The following is a 26,502-nucleotide window of genomic DNA, read 5'->3' as shown; positions in this document are numbered from 1 at the left end:
CTTGACTCAGGGTTTGTCTGATTTGGAGGTTTCCTTGTGAATTGTACACCTTTTTCTGTTGTCTTTATAAATAAAGTTAGTATATTTAGGTTTCAATCTACTTCTTCAAACATCATTGCCTACCATAGAATAAATCTTCCGACTACCCATATATACAATCTGGGATTGTTTATATATGTGAGGGTCCTTGACAAACATTCCCAATTTGGCTGATTTTAAAATTATGATAGGATTTGATTTTAAACTTGTCATGATCATAAGGATGTTAAGATTTACCTCCAGAGTTGTGTCTCCGTTTGGATATTTAACTCCGTTTTCTTCAGGGGGAAAATCTCAGACATGTAATGAAGAGATCTTAATCATTGGGCCAATTTTTGTAACTTGTATAGCACTGCACTTGAAGCACAGAATAACCATTTGCACACAAGAAGTTTTATCTTTTTATTGAATACTTTAGCATGTAGCATTTTGTCCTGGCTCTGCACAGCTGCTCCTCTTTGAGAAGTGAAGTGGTTGCCTGTGAGGGGAGGATCATTTCTACGCAGAGCAAAGACAGGCTACTGGTTGGTGAAACGTAAGCAAATGTTTGTGTAGAATCTCCTAAGTGTGGATGCAAAAGTGACGTGGAGCTGCTAAGATAAAATGACTCACCTGCTTATTTCTGCATCTACCTCTGGGGTTCAAACCCAATTTTCATGTCTTCTTCTTCTTTTTGATTTTTCATGGCAGGTGACACCTAATGCCATCTACTGTACTGGAGTGTTTACCAGAGTATTTGCCCCTTCTTTCCATTCTCTCTAAACCTAACCTAAATTCTTATATGCATTACTTTTTCTTTCAAAAGTACTATATCTGCTTTGCTTATCTTATTATGTTTAACTAAAATCTGATTCATTCTTAATGTCTCCACATCATATTTTCTAATTTTTTGTTTCAATTATTCTCTACTTACCCTATACTTTTCACAATGAATTATTACACATTCTACTGTGTCCATGTCCATACCACACTCACAAATGTCTGTTGGATGTTAACCTGTCAAATAGAAAGTTAGTTTGATCCTCCATGTCTGAGCTGTAATCTTGTCATTACTACTTGTTCCTTTCCTCCAGTTATTTCCATATTCCCAACTTTCTTCTTCATATACAGAAGAAAGTTTTTAGGTTCTGGGATAGGCTGTGGAAAAGTGTGTGTGTGCGTGTGTGTAGTGTTTGCAGTGTTTCATAATGGTGCTTATAGTGTAAGGATAAAACATAAAATGTTTATCAAAACATTTTATAAACATTTTAAAACATAAAATGTTTATCAAAAGTTTGGTAAAAATACATTTTATTTATATAGGTGTATTAAACTTGTTAGTACTTTATTTTACATAATTGTGCTAATATATTTCTTAAGTTGGCAATTAATGACAGGATTATTCATGTAAAAATAATATCCAGCTTGTATGTAAAGAGCAAGCAGATATACTTTGTAATCACACAGAAATGTAATATTAAAAAAAGAATAGACAGTCATAAATAAAAATGAGCTTTTTTATGCCTTTATAACTTCCGTTTGATTTTGATTTCTGAGTCTGATCTTTTGTGTGAGTCTTTACTTCCTTACTTGATATTTCCCCCATCAGCTGTTTGCAAATTAAACAGGATGTCATTTTTGGACGCAAAACTTTCCCAGGAAAACACGTCAAACCCCGCACTGTTTGGTTTTTGGTTACTGTCACTCTGTCAGTGCATGTGTTTTATTTGCATAAACAAACGCAAACAGAAACGTACAGACTGACGCATAGCAAACACTAAGTCTCGTTGGCACAGCAATGTTAAGTTGATGTGTACTTCTCTGTGTGTGTTTGTGTGAGAAGAGGGCGGAAAATTTAAACAGTACAGTGGAGAGACAAAGTGAATACTGCTTTCTTATTGGAGATGGAAAGAAAAACGATGACTGTTTCAAAGCTATCATGACAGACTGATCCTGGTCATAGTGATACTTTTCCATGTCTCATATTTTAGCATTGTTCCGTGTTTCAAACTAGATTTATTCAGGTTTAAACTAGATTTAAACTAGATTTATGTTCAGGTTTAACAGGTAAAAAGTATGGAGGAAGGTGTATAAATCTGCAAATTATTTATTGCAGATTTTAAATTTTCTTACTTTTCTTCTTATATTTCCTTTCTTTTTTAATATTTTATCAAGGATTTTTGATTGTTCTTTGCATCTTTATTTTGTTTTTCCCCTTCATCCCCCTTTTTTAATACGTGGATGTATTTGTTTCGACTGTGACATAAAATAAATATCTTCCTTATAAAGTATTAATTATTGTGTAAGGACAACATTTCTAACCATCTCACCTCTCTCCTCCCTGTGATGTGAAAATCACACATTTTGATTAGAAACAATTATTGGGACTCCCCAGTTATCTCATGAACTAGAAATAAAAGTTTTAATTAATTTTTTTTTATACATTTCAGTGAAGCTTCTGTTAGTTTATTTTGTCAGAGGAGGTGGAAGTTAAATAGCTTGTATCAACACAGGTAGATCACAAACAGTGCTGCTTTCAGTCTCATCTGTTTAAATTTAATTTAACAAACTCATGTGCCTCCTCCTTGAATAAACACAGAATGTGTTCTTACTGAGGAAAGAACCATTCTTCTCTGTCATCCACCTGGGAGTGATCCAAAGATAAATTTACCTTTGGAGGTGCTCTGGAACTTGTAAGAAACTTGTAGTTTTACTTTTGCTGCCAAGGATAAAATTTCAAGCTTTTACAATCTGAAGTTATGGGGATGAGGTAACTCCATGATGTAATAAAATGCGTGCCACACTGCTTAAATTAATTAATAGCTCTGTTTACAAATCCAGCTTGTGCGCTAAAGTTATTTTGTGGCAGGTATTTTGTGATAAATAGCTAAAATATTGAAACTTTCTAGGATTCAGTGCAATGCTGTAATAATCAGTTTTGTGTGTGCGTTTGTATATAGAATATTATCTTCTAGACATTCAGTGAAACTTACAGTAAGATAACGTAGTAACATTTACATCTGTACAAATAGTTTCTTTCACCTCAACTCTATCTATAATGCACAGCTTAAAAATGCTTTGTATTTTGATATCAAACAGTAGCTGAGTGAGGAGGCCATGAATAATACCATCAGTCGATTAAAACCCCATTTTTGGATACATGGATCCAAAAATATGAGTCTCAAATGAGTTATTTTATATCAAAACAAAAGATGCATGTCTTTAGATAAACTCCAATTTACCTCAAAGACGGAAAAAAATGCTATAAGAGCTCACATAATGGTCTGGTGTTACACAATCTTTGTTTCTTACAAGGAAGTGAAAGCTGATACTAAATCTAAAAACAAACCAGACGGAGTAGAAGCTTGAGCTGGTAGGTTCCGGTTTGTAATCCTTCTGTTTGATTATTGCTTAACAATAATCTGCTGGTATTTGTCAGGGGGACTAAAAAGAGTTTAGATACACAGATGATAAATACTCAGGCTTAATTGTGAACACAACAATAATCTTTTACTGCCAGCTCAGAAAAAGATGGTGTTATAAAAGGGATGAATTTGTCACATTATTTGCTGACTTATTTAAAAAGTCATTTCTGCAACAGGATATGTAGTAAATTGTGCATCTGCTGGACAGTATTTTCAAGTTTGAGTAACAATTTTGTGGAATTATTGACATTCTTTGTTTGCTGACTATTTTTTATGTTTTTTTACTTAGAGCTTCTTAGAAAACTTGAACAGGAAAACGAGTGTTTGTGCACGTGTTAGTTTAATTTATCAGATAGCAGCCTTACCAGCTACCACGTGATCTTAAAGCAAACACACAGTGGTATAGTCTGGAAATGCTGTACGTGAACAAAGGGTAAAGATGCTGTTTCTATCACGTAATGCTTTAATGCTCCCATGGCATCCTGTCAGCGCAGACATGATTTAGTGGCTTTTGGTTTGCTTTTTTTCAGAGTAAAAAACATACAAAGACACTGCATAACAATTTATAATGAAAGTTCAGCCTATTCTTCGTTTACATAGTTTGTTTTTGTTGTTATTTTGACAATAAAAATTCAGGTGGCATTTTATGAGTGTTAAAATTCTTGTCAAATCAGCTCTGTCATCTGACTAATTTAATTTTCACAAATATCTAATAGTGTCAAAATCCTGAGGTTCAAATATCAAAGAAAAGTTAGTAAATTATCTCATTTCTGCAGAGCCAGAGATACTTTATTCCACACTGCATGCAGCTTCTTACCATCTGCATCTTGAAATATCGCTACACGTTGTATGGTCATGTTTGACTCTGCTGTGTCGCACGGGAGACAAATCGTTACAATCATAAAATACAATCTCTATTTTTGGCTATTCTGTCATTTTGTTTTCAGTTAAAACAACTGAAAACATATTTTATATACCAATTCACCCAATATCTGGCAAAATATCTTGTTCACAGCCACCACTGCCTAAAGTACTTATATAAACAAATGACTAAAACTGAGTGAAGTGCAAAAAATACTTTCTAGCTATCCTAGTTAAAGTTTTTTTTTAAATGTCTTTGTCCATATTTTATCTGAGCCTGCTTGCAGGTGTTGTCATATTTTCAGATCTTATGGGAAGATACCAGCAGATTAAATTGGGAATCCACACATGCAAACTCCACGCAGAAAAATCCCAGGGAAGGATTTGAACCCAGGACCTTCTTTCTGTAAGGCAAACTGTGTTACCAACTGCACAGCTACCTCTGTTTATCTGCATAATCAAGTGAAATCGTCACTAATAATAATTACTGAACGACGTTATACAAACTCAAAATGTCAAACTAGTTGGTAAAATAGTTTTGACAGATGGGATTCTCTGTAATTTCACATGGCTTAGAGAATTATGGCAAAGGTTTTCTTTAAGTTTTCAGCTAGACAATGTAAACGCTGCCATGAATACATTTTAATCTGCTGATTGCACCACATAAATGTCTGTGTATGCTTGTTTTATTTTACAATAGCAAATAAATAAAAAATCTTATTCTATTTTTCCCAAAAATATTCATTATCATACAAAACTAGTTCCTACAAAGAATTTTAGAAATACACTCTGGCTAAAGTGAAAAGAGTAAGTAGCAGCCTCGCGCTGCCACTAGATGGCAGCACGAGGCATCACTTTAGGTCAGACAACTGCACACCTTATCCAGAAGTCATGCAGCTCATATGTTTTTTGAACTTGCATGTCTTAAATTCTTCACTATAAATACGCCAATGTGCTTATTTCAAATCTTCATATAATTTCTACCATGATTTTATTTGATGCCAAGTGAATTTAGACTACAAAGATAAAGACATGAACTCAGTTGCATATTTTTATTTGATTAGTTGATAAATAATCCACATCAGTGGTAAATTACCTTCTAATATTGCTAGAGTGGTACAAGACAAAACACTTCTAACATTCAGTATAGTTCTGAAAGACGACTGTGTCACAGCAGCGTGGATCTTCGTTTTCTGCGAGCAGACAGCCCTGCAGTTGTGGTGCACTCCGTCTGGCCGCAGCCGCACTCCTCCACATAAATGTAGGTGTGTGGGAGCTTGTCTCCATTCAAGCACAGCAAATCGACGGTGCGATTGCTGGAGCGCGTTTCCTTGCAGCAGGAGCAAGAATGTTCCATAGCAGCTGCCGCTTCAGAGTACCTGAAATGAGACAATAAGAAATCTAGCTCTATATCTGCTTTCTACATTGTTTAAGCAAATAAAAGAAAGCTGTATCATTCTTACTTTGTGAACGTGTTGCAAGATCCTTCACAGTACGGTATTTCCACCTCGTGTTCAGACTGACAGCCGTGGCGCGAAATTCGAGTTTTCATGCTCACCAGTTTGCAGGCTTTGTCTATCTCCACACCTTTTTCAAAAATAAAAACGACTCCTGGTCAGTTGGCTTTAATTTTGTGGTGTTTGTACAATTGAAATTAAAATATCATACTCACAGGTTTTACAGCAGCCATTTGCAGCTGTTTGAATTGTGTCCTGAGGATTAAGATGTTCATTAACAAACACTTCAACTTCTACATGCTGCGAAAACAATCATTCCAGATTTTAGAGTTGGTAATAATACTTACAGGCTGGCAGTTACTCTGCTGGAAAACCGGGCAAACGATGTGTGAACTTAGGGCAGTTAGTTTGTCCCCACTCCTCAGACAGGTGTAGTACTCACACATGTTTTCAGGCGGTGACCAGGTTTGTCCTTCCTGCAGATCAGCAGACACAGACATTAAAACAATGTACTGCTTTGTGCTAATAAGGAGCCAAAAGAGATGATCCAACTCACATTCAAGAGCTGCTTGGTACCATTTAAATTCAGAACACATTGTTTCTGTACACACGTTCCACAGCAGTCATAAGAGTCAGTTTCCACATATTCATATCCCTAAAACCAAAGGGAAAGTTAAGCTCAGCCTTGAAGTAAACACATTGCACTGTGCAGACTGCATGTGAATTATTTATTTATTTTTCTTACCAGCTCACAGGTTTCTTTACATTGTTGAAACACACACACTATTTTAAACAGACCAGATTTTGGGTCGACCTCGTTGCTGCAGGTACAATCCTGGCATGCATTCGCAGGAACCGAGGAACCAGGCTGACCAAGAGAATTATTGTGGTTTAATACATCAGATATTTATTAAAGCTGGATTATAAGAGACATTTAAATGATGGGTCTGTTTCTTATTTACCTGGTATTCAACATCCTTGTGGACACAAACTCGCTTAGGCTCTACAAAGAGATTGGCAAAAATAAAGGTAAATTGTGAGAAGTTGAAATTATGAGAAACTCTTTTAGTCAGCACTCAACACTATCAAAAATCCTAATTCTTCAGTAGTTTCAGCTTTTCAATTTAGTTTTAAAATATTTCTGCCTTGTTCTCGATATTACTTTAACAAAACAGTTTCAAGTTTATTCTTCAGATTTAACTTCTTGTACAATTTCTATTTTTCTTAAGAGTTTGATTTCATTCTTGATATCAAATGTCAACATTATACAACATATTTTAACTTTATTTTGCAACAGAAACACAATAAGATGTTAAATCTTGACAACTGTACAGATCCATAGCCATCTATGTTTTCTTAAATTCCATATTTGGTGTGAATCTGTTTGCTTTATTTAATTTAATCCCAAATTCTTGTAGTCTATTTGTTGTCTTTTTTATGGTTTGATTGACTAAAAGTTCAAACTGAACTCACCACATGTATGTTCTGGACAGCATTTTCCCTCTGGAACACCGATGACTGGTTTGTATCCAACCGGACAGTTCATGCTGCTTACTGGGCATTTGTTGATGTTGCATTCTATGTAAGATGAAAAAAAAGTGTCAGCATTCTGTGACAAATAATAGTTCAACAAATTAAACAAAAATGTGGATTGATGATAGGCGTCTTACGACAAATGTAGGCATAGCAACAGGGATCTGCAGGATTGGTTTGGTTCACAACAACAAATCCTGGATCAGTGCAGTTAGCAATGGGTGGTGCTGGGCAAGTCTTTGGTTTGCAAATCACAGTTTTGGTAGCCTCGTCACAAATGCAGTCCTGGCATTTGTACTCAAACCTCTCATTAAACTGAAAGAGTGAACCAAAATTGTTTGGTAAGGAGGCGGAAGCATTTAAGATTTTACAGACAGTAAGCATAAGTAGCAATTTTGTCTCACCTCTCGAGGAATGCCTTCAGGATCGAGACAACCTGTTGACAAATACAGAGCAATCCAGTATTTATTTGTATTTGACTCAATTCAGTTGCAGAATTCAGGGAGATAACTGCTACTTACCACACTTTTCAACACATATTCCTGACTCTTTGTTGAAGAGTTTCATTCCATCAGGACAGAAGCAACCCTCAGTAACAAACTTTATGGTTGGTTCTTTGGCACTGCAAAAGGAAATTACAATGTTCAGATAAGAATATTATTTTACTGGCTAAACACACTTTAATGCTACCTTTTGTTATCAGGAAGTGTGTGGAAACATGCAAATGTCACAATCAATGCAAATGTAAATCTGTGTGACAACGTACCCGTCCTGACAAGTGGGCTGTTCTGCAGGGCCACAAGGTTTATAAACTTTGTCTGATGGACAGTCACTAGCTGTTGGAAACAAAACAAGCCCCAAATTTTAAACAAAACGCTACACAGTGTACAATATGTTTTGTTGTCCTGTATGTTGGGTGCTAAGAAATGCATTATAAAATACTCTCCCAGTTCAATCTGGATTCTCAGTAGAAATGACATGAGAAAGGCAGTCTTACCACATATTTTGGTGTGGTTTCTCCAGTGGATGCAAATTCCAGCCTGAGCACAGGCAGCAGCATAAGTTTGCAAACTTGTGCACTCTACTGCAGGATTTGAAACATGGCAACTATCAAAAACACAACCTTTGTAGAAATTGTCTGGGGAAACCAACGGATGACATTCTGCAAAAACACTGAAAAATAAAAGCAAAATTAAATCATTTAGTCTCATTTAGGAGATAATTTCCTGAAGGGCCATAAAATAATCAATGCATCATGGCAAGCCTACCTGCTCTTCAGCAGATCACAAATGGAATCTGGCTTGCATGGAGTTGGTTCTAGCGGCGGTTCAGGAACTTGAGTGGGTACGACAGGTGGTGTTGGGCAGTTAGGCTGATAAATGTCATTTGCTGGCCAGTAGTCTGCCATCACTGCACAATTTTCCAACAGTTCGCCTGTCGGCAATCTGCAGTCATCGGCCTGATTGTTGGTGCATGTCCCTAACAAAGATTTTTAACAGTTAGTTGATGTCAAGCCTAAAGATTGACCAAAGTACAGATTTGAGAGAGATTTCTTACCACAATGACCCTGCGTGTTGCTCCCAAAGTACTGATATGGAAGGTTGACACTAAAGCCAGTCATTCCAAATGTAACAACTACATTTAGGAGAGGGATCTCATAAACCAGGTTAATACCAGAACTCATAATCTTAATACCTTGTTGTGAATAGGGTAGTTTCAATTTTTCACCATTTTTTAATACCTGAAAAGATACAATAAGGAAAGACAAATAAACTATAATGTATTCAGGCAAAAATTATATATTGGCATTATTCTGTTGACATTTGTCAAAGATATCATGTCAAGCAAGTGGAAGACAACTGAGTGTTGTCTTCTACAAGCGTTACCTCTAATTGTGGAGCTCCGACAAGGTTATGATTGATGAGTGTGACAACTTGAAATCCATATGCTATCGTTAATGATCTTGGACAAGAAACGTCTTCAGTGGGATCACAAAACACATTGTCAACATAGATCTTCAAATGATGTTTTGCTGTGATCTCCTCCATCAAAATGTAAGTACAATTTCCTTGATAACTGTAGTATAACCCATCAAATGTGATGTAATGAGGATCTCCCCAGCCTTCGCATACACCTAGAAAGCAAAAGTATTCAAGATCAAATTCCAAAACACTTTATTGCTCCCAAAGGGAACTTAAATGTATTTGTAACTCATTTAATGAAAGAATTATTGTAGATGGTGAAGGACCATCTCTGTAGTGTTTTTTATTACAATTAATGTGAATATATTGGAATAAAAGAAAAACTTAAATCCAACATTGCATGCAGAATAACTTACAGTCACAAACATAATGTTGGCAGCAGTGGTGCTCGTCATACACAAGAACTGGTTTCTTTCCATTGGTACAAGTTATGTTCTGGAGGGGTGGACACTCATATGGAACTATTTCAATTGTGTTGTTCTCAATGCATCTGGCCATAATGCAATCGCACAAGAAGAAAGTCTCATTTTGCTGTAAACAAGAAAAAGTGTTAAAAACAACTAGTTATATGTATTTGGGTATTCAGAAAAACATGAATAAAAAGGTCAGTGCAAATAGCTAAAATAAAATTATAAATCAGAAAAATATGAAACCAAATACTAATTTGAACACGAATAAGATGTAAAAGGTCTTACAACAACATCCCATTCAGGACACGTAGGAATGTAGGGTGTGGGAGAGGGTGCCGGTGCCGAGGTTGAGGTATGCACACACAATTCAGTTTTGTTATGAATCTCACAAACATCAGAGCAAATCATTGTGAGACAAATGCCTGATCCAATGGGGTGCATTAAAAATATGTGATCCCCTGAAACGGTGGTAAAAAAAAAAAGTTAAGGTTATAATATAAAAAATAAACAAAAGAAAAAGCTAAAATTATTCATTACCTGGCAGATAAACTGTGCCATTGAAAACACAGAAGCACTCTGTCGTGGAAGTTGATGAAGTTTGTGTTGACGGTGGTGTTTCAGATGTTTGGGTTGTTTCCACAACTTGTGGTGTAGCAGGAAATGTCAATGGGGGGCCAGTAACAATTGATTCTGTGGTAGTGTTTGACAGTGGGGATGTAATGATTGTAAGGGGAGGTGTTGGTGTAATTGTTGTGGTTGTAGTTGGCTCTTTAGTTGGCGTAGGTGGAGTTGAAGTTGTGGTTGTAGGAAGTTCTGTAGTTGTAGGAAACGGAGGCCAATGTGTACTTTTTTTTGTTGTAGAAGTCTCTGGAGTTGTCGTAGTGGGAAGTGCAGTTGTAGTTTCTGTGGTTGTAGTTGGCTCTGGAGTTGGTGTAGGTGGAGTTGTGGTTGTAGGACGTTCTGTAGTTGTGGTAGACGGAGGCTGAAGTGTAGTTGTTTTTGTTGTAGTTGTCTCTGGAGTTGTCGTAGTGGGACGTGCAGTTGTAGTTTCTGTGGTTGTAGTTGGCTCTGGAGTTGGTGTAGGTGGAGTTGAAGTTGTGGTTGTAGGAAGTTCTGTAGTTGTAGGAAACGGAGGCCAATGTGTACTTTTTTTTGTTGTAGAAGTCTCTGGAGTTGTCGTAGTGGGAAGTGCAGTTGTAGTTTCTGTGGTTGTAGTTGGCTCTGGAGTTGGTGTAGGTGGAGTTGAAGTTGTGGTTGTAGGACGTTCTGTAGTTGTGGTAGACGGAGGCCGAAGTGTAGTTGCTTTTGTTGTGGTTGTCTCTGGAGTTGTCGTAGTGGGACGTGCAGTTGTAGTTTTCTGTGGTTGTAGTTGGCTCTGGAGTTGGTGTAGGTGGAGTTGTGGTTGTAGGACGTTCTGTAGTTGTGGTAGTCGGAGGCTGAAGTGGTTGATTTTGTTGTAGTTGTCTCTGGAGTTGTCGTAGTTGGACGTGCAGTTGTCGTTTCTGTGGCTGCAGTTGGCTCTGGAGTTGGTGTAGGTGGAGTTGAAGTTGTGGTTGTAGGATGTTCTGTAGTTGTGGTAGACGGAGGCCGAAGTGTAGTTGTTTTTGTTATAGTTGTCTCTGGAGTTGTCGTAGTGGGACGTGCAGTTGTCGTTTCTGTGGTTGTAGTTGGCTCTGGAGTTGTTGTAGGTGGAGTTGAAGTTGTGGTTGTAGGACGTTCTGTAGTTGTGGTAGACGGAGGCCTAAGTGTAGTTGTTTTTGTTGTGGTTGTCTCTGGAATTGTCGTAGTGGGACGTGCAGTTGTAGTTTCTGTGGTTGTAGTTGGCTCTTTAGTTGGTGTAGGTGGAGTTGTGGTTGTAGGACGTTCTGTAGTTGTGGTAGTCGGAGGCTGAAGTGTAGTTGTTTTTGTTGTAGTTGTCTCTGGAGTTGTCGTAGTTGGACGTGCAGTTGTCGTTTCTGTGGTTGCAGTTGGCTCTGGAGTTGGTGTAGGTGGAGTTGAAGTTGGTTGTAGGATGTTCTGTAGTTGTGGTAGACGGAGGCCGAAGTGTAGTTGTTTTTGTTGTAGTTGTCTCTGGAGTTGTCGTAGTGGGACGTGCAGTTGTCGTTTCTGTGGTTGTAGTTGGCTCTGGAGTTGGTGTAAGTGGAGTTGAAGTTGTGGTTGTAGGATGTTCTGTAGTTGTGGTAGACGGAGGCTGAAGTGTAGTTGTTTTTGTTGTAGTGTTGTCTCTGGAGTTGTCGTAGTGGGACGTGCAGTTGTAGTTTCTGTGGTTGTAGTTGGCTCTGGAGTTGGTGTAGGTGGAGTTGAAGTTGTGGTTGTAGGATGCTCTGTAGTTGTGGTAGACGGAGGCTGAAGTGTAGTTGTTTTTGTTGTGGTTGTGTCTGGAATTGTCGTAGTGGGACGTGCAGTTGTAGTTTCTGTGGTTGTAGTTGGTTCTTTAGTTGGTGTAGGTGGAGTTGAAGTTGTGGTTGTAGGACGTTCTGTAGTTGTGGCAGAAGGAGGCTGAAGTGTAGTTGTTTTTGTTGTGGTTGTCTCTGGAGTTGTCTTAGTGGGACGTGCAGTTGTAGTTTCTGTGGTTGTAGTTGGCTCTGGTGTTGGCATAGGTGGTGTTAAAGTTGTGGTTGTAGGACGCTCTGTAGTTGTGGTAGAAGGAGGCTTAAGTGTAGTTGTTTTTGTTGTAGTTGTCTCCGGAGTTGTCATAGTGGGACGTGCAGTTGTCGTTTCTGTGGTTGTAGTTGGCTCTGGTGTTGGTGTAGGTGGAGTTGAAGTTGTGGTTGTAGGACGTTCTGTAGTTGTGGTGGACGGAGGCCGAAGTGTAGTCGTCTCTGGAGTTGTCGTAGTGGGACGTGCAGTTGTAGTTTCTGTGGTTGTAGTTGGCTCTGGAGTTGGTGTAGGAAGAGTTGAGTTTGTAGGACGTTCTGTAGTTGTGGTAGACGGAGGCCGAAGTGTAGTTGTTTTTGTTGTAGTTGTCTCTGGAGTTGTTGTAGTGGGATGTGCAGTTGTAGTTTCTGTGGTTGTAGTTGGCTCTGGAGTTGGTGTACGTGGAGTTGAGGTTGTGGATGTAGGACGTCCTGTAGTTGTGGTAGACGGAGGCTGAAGTGTAGTTGTTTGTGTTGTAGTTGTCTCTGGAGTTGTCATAGTGGGACGTGCAGTTGTAGTTTCTGTGGTTGTAGTTGGCTCTTTAGTTGGTGTAGGTGGAGTTGAAGTTGTGGTTGTAGGATGTTCTGTAGTTGTGGTTGACGGAGGCCGAAGTGTAGTTGCTTTTGTTATAGTTGTCTCTGGAGTTGTCGTAGTGGGACGTGCAGTTGTCGTTTCTGTGGTTGTAGTTGGCTCTGGAGTTGGTGTAGGTGGAGTTGAAGTTGTGGTTGTAGGACGTTCTGTAGTTGTGGTAGACGGAGGCCGAAGTGTAGTTGTTTTTGTTGTGGTTGTCTCTGGAATTGTCGTAGTGGGACGTGCAGTTGTAGTTTCTGTGGTTGTAGTTGGCTCTTTAGTTGGTGTAGGTGGAGTTGAAGTTGTGGTTGTAGGACGTTCTGTAGTTGTGGTAGTCGGAGGCTGAAGTGTAGTTGTTTTTGTTGTAGTTGTCTCTGGAGTTGTCGTAGTGGGACGTGCAGTTGTAGTTTCTGTGGTTGTAGTTGGCTCTGGAGTTGGTGTAGGTGGAGTTGAAGTTGTGGTTGTAGGATGCTCTGTAGTTGTGGTAGACGGAGGCTGAAGTGTAGTTGTTTTTGTTGTGGTTGTGTCTGGAATTATCGTAGTGGGACGTGCAGTTGTAGTTTCTGTGGTTGTAGTTGGTTCTTTAGTTGGTGTAGGTGGAGTTGAAGTTGTGGTTGTAGGACGTTCTGTAGTTGTGGTTGATGGAGGCCGAAGTGTAGTTGTTTTTGTTGTGGTTGTCTCTGGAGTTGTCGTAGTGGGACGTGCAGTTGTAGTTTCTGTGGTTGTAGTTGGCTCTGGTGTTGGCGTAGGTGGTGTTAAAGATGTGGTTGTAGGACGCTCTGTAGTTGTGGTAGAAGGAGGCTTAAGTGTAGTTGTTTTTGTTGTAGTTGTCTCCGGAGTTGTCATAGTGGGACGTGCAGTTGTCGTTTCTGTGGTTGTAGTTGGCTCTGGTGTTGGTGTAGGTGGAGTTGAAGTTGTGGTTGTAGGACGTTCTGTAGTTGTGGTGGACGGAGGCCGAAGTGTAGTCGTCTCTGGAGTTGTCGTAGTGGGACGTGCAGTTGTAGTTTCTGTGGTTGTAGTTGGCTCTGGAGTTGGTGTAGGTGGAGTTGTGGTTGTAGGACGTTCTGTAGTTGTGGTAGACGGAGGCCGAAGTGTAGTTTTTTTGTTGTAGTTGTCTCTGGAGTTGTTGTAGTGGGAAGTGCAGTTGTCGTTTCTGTGGTTGTAGTTGGCTCTGGAGTTGGTGTAGGTGGAGTTGAAGTTGTGGTTGTAGGACGCTCTGTAGTTGTGGTAGAAGGAGGCTGAAGTGTAGTTGTTTTTGTTGTAGTTGTCTCTGGAGTTGTCGTAGTGGGACGTGCAGTTGTAGTTTCTGTGGTTGTAGTTGGCTCTGGAGTTGGTGTAGGTGGAGTTGTGGTTGTAGGACGTTCTGTAGTTGTGGTAGACGGAGGCCGAAGTGTAGTTGTTTTTGTTGTAGTTGTCTCTGGAGTTGTTGTAGTGGGACGTGCAGTTGTCGTTTCTGTGGTTGTAGTTGGCTCTGGAGTTGGTGTAGGTGGAGTTGAAGTTGTGGTTGTAGGACGCTCTGTAGTTGTGGTAGAAGGAGGCTGAAGTGTAGTTGTTTTTGTTGTAGTTGTCTCTGGAGTTGTCATAGTGGGACGTGCAGTTGTAGTTTCTGTGGTTGTAGTTGGCTCTGGAGTTGGTGTAGGTGGAGTTGAAGTTGTGGTTGTAGGACGTTCTGTAGTTGTGGTAGACGGAGGCCGAAGTGTAGTTGTTTTTGTTGTAGTTGTTTCTGGAGTTGCCGTAGTGGGACGTGCAGTTGTCATTTCTGTGGTTGTAGTTGGCTCTGGAGTTGGTGTAGGTGGAGTTGAAGTTGTGGTTGTAGGACGTTCTGTAGTTGTGGTAGACGGAGGCCGAAATGTAGTCGTCTCTGGAGTTGTCGTAGTGGGACGTGCAGTTGTAGTTTCTGTGGTTGTAGTTGGTTCTTTAGTTGGTGTAGGTGGAGTTGAAGTTGTGGTTGTAGGACGCTCTGTAGTTGTGGTAGAAGGAGGCTGAAGTGTAGTTGTTTTTGTTGTAGTTGTCTCTGGAGTTGTCGTAGTGGTACGTGCAGTTGTAGTTTCTGTGGTTGTAGTTGGCTCTGGAGTTGGTGTAGGTGGAGTTGAAGTTGTGGTTGTAGGACGTTCTGTAGTTGTGGTAGACGGAGGCCGCAGTGTAGTCGTCTCTGGAGTTGTCGTAGTGGGACGTGCAGTTGTAGTTTCTGTGGTTGTAGTTGGCTCTGGAGTTGGTGTAGGTGGAGTTGTGGTTGTAGGACGTTCTGTAGTTGTGGTAGAAGGAGGCGAAGTGTAGTTGTTTTGTTGTAGTTGTCTCTGGAGTTGTTGTAGTGGGACGTGCAGTTGTCGTTTCTGTGGTTGTAGTTGGCTCTGGAGTTGGTGTAGGTGGAGTTGAAGTTGTGGTTGTAGGACGCTCTGTAGTGGTAGAAGGAGGCTGAAGTGTAGTTGTTTTTGTTGTAGTTGTCTCTGGAGTTGTCGTAGTGGGACGTGCAGTTGTAGTTTCTGTGTTGTAGTTGGCTCTGGAGTTGGTGTAAGTGGAGTTGAAGTTGTGGTTGTAGGACGTTCTGTAGTTGTGGTAGACGGAGGCCGAAGTGTAGTTGTTTTTGTTGTAGTTGTCTCTGGAGTTGTCGTAGTGGGACGTGCAGTTGTCGTTTCTGTGGTTGTAGTTGGCTCTGGAGTTGGTGTAGGTGGAGTTGAAGTTGTGGTTGTAGGACGTTCTGTAGTTGTGGTAGACGGAGGCCGAAGTGTAGTCGTCTCTGGAGTTGTCGTAGTGGGACGTGCAGTTGTAGTTTCTGTGGTTGTAGTTGGCTCTGGAGTTGGTGTAGGTGGAGTTGAAGTTGTGGTTGTAGGACGTTCTGTAGTTGTGGTAGACGGAGGCCGAAGTGTAGTTGTTTTTGTTGTGGTTGTCTCTGGAGTTGTCGTAGTGGGACGTGCAGTTGTCGTTTCTGTGGTTGTAGTTGGCTCTGGAGTTGGTGTAGGTGGAGTTGAAGTTGTGGTTGTAGGACGTTCTGTAGTTGTGGTAGACGGAGGCGGAAGTGTAGTCGTCTCTGGAGTTGTCGTAGTGGGACTTGCAGTTGTAGTTTCTGTGGTTGTAGTTGGCTTTGGGGTTGGCGTCGTTGGAGGTGCACGTGTAGTTGTGCTAGAATGTGTTGTGGGTGAAGCAGTAGCTGTTGTCTTTGTCGATTGTTCTGGAGTTTTTGTAGGTATCTTTGTTGTGAGTGGTGTCGTTTTTATTTCACATACTGGACAGCATAATCTGAATTTGTAATCAAAACACTTTCCAGGGCGCATTGGCTGGTCTTCTTTTTTACAGATTAAGCCATAGTCTTTATTACAACTTACAACCTGATTATTTTCTTTCAAAAACTCCTCAAAGTCCATGTCTGGTAAAACTGCTGACCTACAATCAATTTCCATTGGGTTTTCACATATAATTTGATTACTGTTTGTCACGTTTTCATAGGTTTCCCAGTCATTTTTGTCTGTCATTGGATCATGCACATTATACCAGCCAGACCACTCACAAGTTGGAATGCATGGAGTTGTGACAGAAGTTACACTTGTTGTGGTCGATAGAGGAGTAACTTTTGAGCTTGTGAATGTTTCCGGTGTTGTCATAGCGGTTGTTGTGGATGTATTAATAATTAATGTTGTTGTGGGTTGCTCTGTTGTTGTAGAAGTTTTTGTAGGTGTATGGGTAATTATTGTGATTGTTGAGGGTTCAGAGGTTGTTGTAGGTTGTGGTGTAGGTGAGGAAGTAGCTCCTGTGCTTGTAGATTGTTCCTGAGTTGTGGTTGTAGGTGGCGCTGGAGTTGCTGAAGAGGTTGGTGTCGGGGGACTAGTAACCTTTGTTGTTTGCGGTGGCTCTAAAGTTGTAGGTTCAGTTGGGGAAATTGGTGGTGGGCTTGTTGCACAGGGTTCACTTGTGCGTATCACAGTTGTATTAATGCAGATAGCATAGTAGCACATTCCCATTTTGTCAGTGAGATTGTATATGACTTCATTATCTTCATATATTGTCCCATTGTACAAGCAATAGGCACACTCTTCCACACAAGTCTGATTCTTTTCATCAAAAATTGGCTTATCTTCTGGGCATACTGGATAACAACCTGTAAAAAACCACATCAAATATGTTGTACACTCCAAAGATACAATGCTAAAATAAAAAATGATCTTGAATGGTATTTTTACCCTCCAGATTAGGTATCGGGTTGTTACAAATTCCTTGAGGGTTCAAACAGCTCTTGTAACAAGGTGTGTGGCAAGGGCTATAGTGCCATGTACAATCATCTGGGCTGTTGTAGTAATCACAAAAAACAGCTAAAAACGAAAGCACAGCAGAAGTCAGTAACATTCAGAAATGTTAATCAAAATGTGATAAATTTCTTAAAATTACACGGATAAAGACTATATAATTTTATTGTGGAAGATAAAATTCACAAATCATTGAAGAATATTTTGTCATGACTGATTTGAATAAGATTTTTTACGAGACCAATTTTGAACTGAAATATTTTAAGAAAAGTGTTTACAACTTTTATAGAAACTTGAATTTTTGTTTTTCATATTGTCTGGTGGAATTATTATATTTTAGTTAGGTGTTAAGTGTTGATTCTATATTCCTGACAGACTGAGATGAATCATTCAGCATGTGTCTCAGAAGCAGAAGCAGTAGAACGTAGTACCAAGAGTGAGGCAGATATCACAGTTGGACAAAAGAGAAGAAATGGGGATTGTAAAAGCATAGCGTGATCCCGATGGGACAGCACATTGGGTAAAAGTCTCACATAGGGTCCACCTAACCTCAAATACATACTTACAAACCAATTCATATTTCATTAACATTTGTGAAGAAAATGTAAATTTTTTATAGTCATCATTATGCTTTTGGCATGATTCAAATGCTATATTTTTGTTAAAAGAACTGTGGTCTTCTAGACTATTGATAGCTACAAGTAGAGTAATGTGTCTCTGCAACCTGACAGAGAAAGTTCAACAAAGTATTACCAGAGTCCAACTGGACCTTCCATTTTGAAGCACAGAACCGGAAAGCTAGTGATGCTGAAATTTTCCATCGCTGTGTGGACTGTGCCAAGTAGAAAATCCTTTAGGATTGACAACAGACCTTAGTGTATTTCCTGAAGCTAAAATTTAATTTTGTTTGTTCTTTCACAAAAAATTGTATAAAGCTGTGTTCAATGTTATTTATTGTTTCATCATTATTTTATCCTACAATGTTGAAATAATTGAAATCAATACCCATAATGGTCAAAATTAGGTACTTAGGCACAAGTACAAAATAAATCTACAATTTACAATTTAGTAAATTTAGTAATTTACAATTTAGTAAATTGCACATTTACTAGTTACATTTACACCTTGTAAATGTAGTTACAAATGTAGTTACAAATGTAGTTACATTTACAGGATCAAATTTACTGGAGCAAAATTTGCTCCAGTAAAGGTATACAAAGGTTTGTTACATTTACTGGTGCATACCTTTCACTGTTTGTATACAGTGAAAGATATGCACACCTTTCACTGTATATGAAATTAATGATTTACGTCTTGAAAAAACGGAATAATTTAAATCTAAAGGTTTTAAACAAACTCCAAATTTCCACTTTTGAGTACACTTTGTAAGGGAAAACAATTTACATTACACGTAAGTATAACACTCATTTGTTAAAATTCAAGGACTTCAAAATTAATGAAAATGAATTTTTTAGAGATCAAGTTTTGAGTAAGAGCATAAGGACATTAAAGCTGAAATTATTACATTTTCAAAAATAAGGTTGAGAATCCAAGAAGCTAGCTTTTCAAAAGTACCCTGCTAAGAAAGGAACGGTTTGTTTATGATGATGACAAGCAATTTGAAGGCATTTCTACAAAGTCTCTACAGAGATGAACATGGTACCACAAAGACATAAGAATCATTTCAATCAGAGTGTTATAGTTTACTCACGGCAGATGTCTGGGGTTCTCCATGCAACACAAACTCCAGCCTCATTGCAAGCCTGAGCGTAGGCTGCGACAGCTGAGCAGAAACACTCACAATCTCCTCCAGTGTCGCAGGCACACGAGTCTTTCACACAGTTATCATAGAAGGGGTGGGGATCAACCTGTTTGTTTACAAAATAAAACAAACCAATTTAAGAAAATGGAGCATGTTTAATATTTTATTGCAAAAAAACAGAAGTAAATTATTCAGACCTTATGGTGACAGTCTTTGAATGTATTCCCTGTTATGATGCTGCACATCATTTTTGACCATTGATGTCTCATCGGTGCAGCTACACAAGAATCCACAATCTCTTCCTTGTCTGGGCAAGTGCTCTGAACTTTCCAGCTGTTTGCAAACTCTAGAGGGTTGCTCACTATCAGCTGACCCTGGGTGGTGAAGTCGTTCATTGCATTTCCATCAAAATTTCCACACAAGCCACACACTAAACCCTGTGCAAACAGTCACAGCAGGCAAGTCATTTGTCACAAAATACATTTTTAAAAAAAATTTGATATCCATTTGTAAGAGATTCCTGTCATTCTTAATAAACAATGACTGTAACTCACGCTGTGCTCGGGCTCCAGAAGGATGCGAACAGCTGTTTTTCGATCCCATATCACCGCCAGACCAATTTTTGATTCTACCACCAGGTACGATCCAACCCTCCTTATTCTGTACTGAATCAGGGGACCATGTCCCAGATCTTCCTCTATGTATTTACCCTTCATTAGTTTGATTTCTGTTCGCTGGAACACAAAAGAGATTTTTGTTTCAGCAGCTATTGTTATCATCACATAAAGTCTTTCTTGAAAATACCTCTGTAGTGTAATATTCAACTACTTTAGGCTCAGAAATATTTTGTCTGGACTTACTCCAAGTTGAATTCTGACAGTTTTGGAGCAGGTGGTTCCTGAAGAGCCACAGGGTACATTTTCCGTAATGACTCCAAAGTTGTTCTCAGCTGTTTTGTTGCCACATTTATTCTTAAAAAGAAAAAGCATTCAGTGTGTGTGTGAGAGTAACAATCTCCAACAGTCATAAATTTTATTTACCTTGACAGCGACATAACCACATTCACCCTGAAATCCATAAGTCCTTTGATCAAATGTGTTGTAGTGTCCACTTCCATATATAATGCAAGATGCTGGGCATTTTTTCTCTGTGCACTTCCATTTTCCACTTTTACAATTGCTAGATTTCAAAGAAATTGGGACAAATTGTTGAATAGTTTTTAAATGAACTGCATATTGTATCAACTTGACATTGAAACAAGGTATAAATTATACAAGCTATAATTGTTTTTTCAAATACGAGCTTACCAGGTATTGCACAGGTTAGGAATCACTGCTCCAGGAGCAAAAATACGTCCATCATGCTTGCATGGACAGTCAGCCTCCTTCACACAGTCCCCTTTGCCGTCTTCAAGGAGGCCATCCGGACACCGACAGCCAGACTCACACTCTGTGAAAACCTAGGAGGGGAGAAAGATTGTAAGAATTTGAAACAAAAAACATTTACTATTTTTGTTAAATTTGTTTTCATACTATAAAAACACTTAGAATTTACAATCAAAATAGACAATCCACATATAACTCATAAATAACTCATAAATTCACTGAGGCTCAGTGGCTTTAATAACATCTACTCACACATTCATCACTTTCCAGATTCGAACAAGTTTTAGCACACTGTAGTCCAAGTACTCCTGTGGTTGCAGAGGAACAGTTGAAGTAGACTTTTGGATAAGGACACACTATAACAAAAAAAATAATGATTTTACTTTATAGTCAATCAACCGAATGAGGGAGCTATGAAAGGGAGAGGAAAGGTGAAACAAACTAACATGACATGCGGCTTCTCCAAGAATGACAGTGAAGTATTCCATCATTGCACACACTAGAAGAAGACATTAAAAATCCTGTAAGGTACATGAAGGATATTATGATAACAACTGACAGATACTACAAATTTAGTTTTCATTTAATCACCAGTGCTCTTCTCTGATGTTGATGGATGTCCCTGGCTGAATGTAATTGCCGTTATAGAAGCAGGAACATTTTTCCACTGGAACACAAAGGCCATTTTCATTCAAGTAGAGACCCTCAGCACAGGCGCACCCGTCCACAGGCAGGAAGTCTGAGGTGCAGCTCTGCTGCTCTGCGTTCAAAGACCTGCATGTCAGCTGGCATCTCTGATGTGTGTAAGAGAAGCTCTGAGATGCCGGGCAGCTCTTTGTGTATGTATCTGTTTTGTGGATTACAAGAAAATGATTGATTAGAATTTTCATGTCTTACAAATGAGGGTGATGACACTTTAATAATCATCATTCTCAACATAAAAAATGATTCTCTTACCACAAACATTCTCTCTCCAGTTCGTCAGGAAAACTCCCTTTTCTGCACAAGCTCGAGCATAAGAAGAGAAGACGGCACACAAACACGCCTCGCTCTTCTCACAACTACAGGTGGAGTAGATGCATCGCTGCAGGAGACAGAAAACACTCAGAAAAATTATTGTTCCACCAAATATGACAAGTGGTGATTACTGAAAATCAGCATTATGACTCTTTGTCCAGGGTTGCACAGCCTTTGGGGCACCTCAATCAAGTTTTCTATCAATTATTTTTATGTCAAATCAATCATTTAATGTGCATTCTCAATCAAAAACTAAAACAGGACAAGTCTCTTAAGAAAATGAGTGTACATGGTGGCTGGTTGAAGTCACTATGTGCTCCTTCTGATAGAGCACTTCAGTGAAGGGTTAGTGAGGAATCAGGACTGTGTTTGATTCTTTTTTAAATCAAAATCTAAAATCCCCAGGCAGGTCAAATCTGACCTGGATATTTCTAAAATGTGCAGATCATCCTAAAAACACAAGTAGACATGAAAAAGCCTTTAAAAAATATCAGTTTTAATGTTTATCTTTTCAATAAAACTATCTTAGCTTGTTTTGGGGGTGCAGAAGATCAAGAGCAGCTGCTGAACATGACAGAAGTTTTAAAATATTTTTTTCATACCTTGTGAAACACCTCAGGATCCACCACTGATCGGCACTGGGCAAAAGCACTGTCTGGACTCATAAGTAAGGCGCACCAGTGTTTGGCATACATCTCTAAGAGGGAGAGGAACAGACCAATAGTTTTCATTTCAATCTCTGCAGCTGAACTGTTACTGAAAACATAAGAATTAGCAACTAAGAGCAGACCATAACTTTCAAAAAAAAAAAAAATAAATCCACAATTGTTAGTTACCGTTTTCCAAACTGAGGGAACACGGATCATCAAGTCTTTCCTCAATGTCTGAGCACATGAGGTTAGCCTTCCAAGAGTTACTGAAGGTCGCTGCAGTTCCCTCCACGATCCCCTGAGGAGTTTTCATTTCGTCACTCAAGATCATGTTGAAGTTCCCACATAAACCTGAAGAGATCAATTATTTTAACATTTTGAAAAGAAAACTGAAGAAAAGATGTTGGGCCATAATAAATGAACACAGTAAATTTTGTGTTTCTCAGGGGGGAGAAGATAATGTTGACACAATCAACAATATCAGTGTCTAATTTCTTTTTAGCAAATGGACAGTTGTAATCTTTTGGTAGTCAGCTCCGAGCTGTTATTTTAGATACTCACTCGTGATGGAAGTTGTAAACAATGTTTTACAACCAGCATAGAAACTTTTGTTATTGAGACAAATGCAAAACTCACCACGTGTCTTTGATCTGTAGCTTTGTTCCAGGCTGATGTAGACTTGCATGAGAGGGACATGTTGGATCTGAATCTGCAACCCAAATCTGGTCTGCAGCAAGATGTGAAAGGATGAGGCGTGGAAAATGTTGATGTCTCCTAAAATAAACAAATTAATATAACCTCAGATTTATATTTAAATGGAACCTGGAAGAAAACTGTTTAATTCAGACTTTTTGATGGTCTGACCTACCTGAATGGTACGGCAAAGTGACAATCTGCGTGTTTTGTTGAACTACACCATCAGAGGTGAATGAAAGCACCTAAAGAAACAAAACTGAGTTAGATAAGTTTTTACAGTTTCATTTTATTAAATGGTTATGTTATTTTACTCACATTATTTTTGTCATTGTTCAGCAGGATTTTAAGGGACTTCAGGCATGTGTCAAACTGTTGGTGAGCACAAGGCACCAGCTGGGCCAGGAGGGTGAAGTTTGGGCTCGCTCCATCCTAAAATGTACATTGAAATCACAATTAAATAAAAAAAGAAACAAAAAAAAAAAAAAGAACAAAGAAATATCTTATCTCTCTGCACTAAGCATGTTATTGAATTGCTCATTTACCTTGCTTTCCACCTTTGCCAGAGTGTAGTAACAATCCCCATGGAAAGTGTACATTTTCCCATCAAAAGTAGTGAAATATGAACCTTGTTCAACTGCACATGTAGCCGGTGTTTCAAGAGTGATGCAATCCCACAGTCCCTCAAAGCATGTGCTGAAATAAAATATATATTCAGAGTTGACATAAAAGACTTTAATTTACACATTCTGTACACATGACGAAGCATCTGACATACCATTCCTCTTGATCTTGTCGGTAAATTTCTCCAGGGTTGTAGATTTTGTCATGCTTGCACTGACATTCAGACTGAGGAATACAGCCTCTCTTAGAAATATCATCAAACACAGTTCCTGAGGAAAGGAATTTTTTATTTCAGTGGAATTTTTTTATTTTTTTTAAATTTGGACCGATCAATTAATCTAAAATGTTATATGAACTAACCAGAAGGACAGAAGCAGCCGTCCATTTTGTGGTCCTCACAGAGTGAACTTGTGTCCTGATGTGTGCAAGTATCCATGCAAGGGGAACCGCTTTCTTCATACACCATGTTGTAAGGGCATTCTTTGGCTGTGACAATAAGTTGTGAGAATTAAGATAGGCTAAGAAGGGTTTTCATTTATGTGTTTTGACAGAACAAGGGCATTTAAAGCTATTCTTATTTTTATGACATAAGGTAATATAAATGAATTAATGGCAACATAATGCCAAAAATTCAGTATATGCAGTTGTAACAGTTATACATACATGCTGGGTTGAACATTAGATGTTCTGAATTTGATAACCGAAACTGTATCTTCTCTACAACATTGTGATTCATACAGATTCTCATCACACCATATCCAAAAGCTACAAAAAAAATAAATAAAACTCTTACCACAGAAGTGAGTTGTCCTCCAGTTGGGAGGCTGTCCTCCTGCATGGGAACACTGTCGAGAAAACTCAGACAGCGTGCTGCAGACACAGAAGTCATTGGTATTGTTTCTGCAGCCACACATGTCCTTTACACAGGCCTGGATGTAAACTTCAGGGTCAATCAGTTTAGTGCATGAGCTCCAGGACTCTGACAAGAACATGTTTTCACAGAAAGTTACCTGTAGAGAAAAAAAAAAGAAAAACAGGAGTGAAGTTAGCTTGTGGGTACTCATTAAAGTGTTGTAAAGGTGCACATATTAATTGAATAATAAACTCACAAATTTCTTGCAGGAATCTGAGACAGTCACAGCCTCCAGCAATTCCTGCTCATAAGGGTCCTCACAGTCATCGTTTGGGTGGTGGGCTTTTTGTTGGTTGCCAAACTCAATGGGGTTGATTCTACGACCTGCAAGCGATCAGATCAGATCAGATCAGATCAGATCAGATCAGATAAGATCAGATCAGATCAGACTGTCATAATACAGAATTTAAAAGATTCAACTCAGACTAAATTACCCTCTACATACCAAAATGAATGAACTCATTGTATACTGGGACACCATTGAAGTCTCCACAAAGTCCACAGGTTCGGTTTGCAAAGTCGGTATCAAGTTCCACCTAAAACATGTTCAAAAAAAGAGTTCTAAAACTAAATCTTGTTGCTTTCATTTTTAAAACTAAAACTAAAAAACTAAACCACTGCACTTTATTAACACCAGAAATACCATTGCAAAGAAAAAAACAATAGATCATCAATGTGCTACAAATGTCCAATAGAATGTAAAATATTCTGAACAACTGAATAAGTTGCCTTTCAAAGGAAACAGCAACTATCATTGGAAAGTAGTACATTTGGTTATGAATCTTCATTTGTTTGAAAGGTAGGTTTTTACCATCACAGCATCTTCTCCATTCCACATGACAGTGAACCCAACTTTGCTTTGAAACTTGATGTAAGCAGCATTATTTTCCACTTGCACTCCTCCCTTGTAATAAGGTAGAGGGACTCTGGTGAAAGAAAAGCATTTAATAAACATTTGTTTTTGTTTTTTACTGTGAGCCACATCTGTGGCTTTTTCACCTTTAGCTCTTCATTTTACTCACTTCTCATAGTTGACAGTGACCCAGCTTTTGCTGATGTGAAACAAAAGCTCATTGACGGTGACTGCCAAGTAGCTGATGGTCGGGTTTCCATCCTTTTCTGCTCTCTTTATGTGCACTGAGAAGAGCTGATAGGAGTCGTGGCAGTTGGAGATCAGGTTGTATTCACACATGCCGGGAAACTGGTACACATCGCCGTCGAAGGTCTTGAAGTGATCTCTGCCCCATGTGCTGCAGATGCTGCTGACATGATTGTAGGCTGAAAGAGGATTTCTAATTAAATCTTAAAATTCTACACTCAGTTGAAAGTAGAAATCAACAAGACATCCATGAAAATCTGCACTGTGATTTTCTTCAAAATGAAGAAAATTATTCCTTTGAGTGTAAAGTTGGAATCTTACCCAGTGTGGTTTGGACCTCAGAGAAAGTGATGACAGATAAAGCAAGGAAGCTCCACAACACAGATCTCCACCTCATGGTTGCCGCTGTGGGCTCGCTGTCACCAGCACTAGAAATGGTCAATCGTACCTGGCTGCCATTTATATAAAGTCAGCTAAATTTCTTTGCTCACACCCTCTGTCCAAATGGGACATGAAGTTTTACTGCCAAGTCATGGCAAACATTTGCATGCTTGTCTGACGCCTTTCAAGAGTCCAATATAAATTATTCTTATATCCTCCTCATCTCTTTATTGAACAAATATAATTGCCCTTTATGTAGGAATCTTTTTGAAACGGAGATGGAGTCTGATAAATCTCTTTGACGGTTTCTGTTTCTTTTCTAAATGTATCTCTCATTAAAAGGTTAATAATATCAAAGGGAAATAACAACAGAAACAACTTAGAAAAAATACCAAATTGGGTACATTCAAAGGTTATTAACACTAAGGTTAATTAATTAACTTTTAGTATGAAAAACTTTGAGGCCAGAACAAAAATTTAACCTGTTGACTTGTAAAAAAGGATAGATCATGACCCCTGATGAAAAAAGATACCTATAAATGACCTCATGATCATAGATGTTGTTATATGTTCAATTATGTAGCCACATTTCTTCATGATAATGTGACAATGCATAGGTTATAGAAAGTATGTATATACTCAAATGGGCATACTTTCAAAGAGATTTATCAGACTCCATGCCTGTTTAGAAATAAGATTCAATGAAACAGTGAAGGAGGGAACTGAGTAACACCCATTATACAGTATTTCATTAGACAGCTAAAATTATGGAGAACATAATTCAAAGTTCTCAGAAGATAATAATTGTTTATGATTATTTCCTACATTTTTGAAAGCTTTATGCAAT

At 38.8% G+C, this 26,502-nt stretch overlaps 1 protein-coding gene across 1 annotated transcript; it reads right to left on the bottom strand.

The window, feature by feature from the left end:
- Positions 1–5,342: 5,342 nt before the first annotated feature.
- LOC129363369 (mucin-2-like) lies at positions 5,343–25,687 on the bottom strand. Its single transcript, XM_055035448.1, has 47 exons — positions 25,596–25,687; positions 25,198–25,453; positions 24,987–25,101; positions 24,621–24,711; positions 24,372–24,499; positions 24,056–24,272; positions 23,623–23,748; positions 23,417–23,531; positions 23,184–23,334; positions 22,957–23,070; positions 22,814–22,883; positions 22,582–22,719; positions 22,132–22,296; positions 21,898–21,992; positions 21,236–21,362; positions 20,870–21,125; positions 20,725–20,777; positions 20,531–20,634; positions 20,201–20,352; positions 19,934–20,072; positions 19,754–19,864; positions 19,448–19,627; positions 19,091–19,330; positions 18,843–18,999; positions 17,069–17,197; positions 15,162–16,986; positions 14,851–15,099; positions 10,356–14,808; positions 10,224–10,323; positions 9,972–10,144; positions 9,633–9,807; positions 9,181–9,428; positions 8,852–9,035; positions 8,563–8,773; positions 8,292–8,467; positions 8,061–8,130; positions 7,816–7,916; positions 7,699–7,730; positions 7,432–7,609; positions 7,235–7,339; positions 6,724–6,764; positions 6,507–6,629; positions 6,318–6,416; positions 6,109–6,237; positions 5,977–6,016; positions 5,768–5,891; positions 5,343–5,683 (listed from the first exon to the last, which is right to left on the bottom strand). Exons 1-47 carry the CDS (start codon positions 25,669–25,671, stop codon positions 5,473–5,475), a joined length of 12,552 nt encoding a protein of 4,183 aa, XP_054891423.1. The 5' UTR covers positions 25,672–25,687; the 3' UTR covers positions 5,343–5,472.
- Positions 25,688–26,502: the final 815 nt, after the last annotated feature.

The sequence above is a fragment of the Poeciliopsis prolifica genome, unplaced genomic scaffold (genome assembly GCF_027474105.1).
Source record: "Poeciliopsis prolifica strain line A6 unplaced genomic scaffold, Auburn_PproV2 SCAFFOLD001, whole genome shotgun sequence".
Classification (NCBI taxonomy): domain Eukaryota; kingdom Metazoa; phylum Chordata; class Actinopteri; order Cyprinodontiformes; family Poeciliidae; genus Poeciliopsis; species Poeciliopsis prolifica.
Note: the sequence above shows the minus strand (reverse complement) of the source record. Positions and strands in the feature narration are given on the sequence as shown.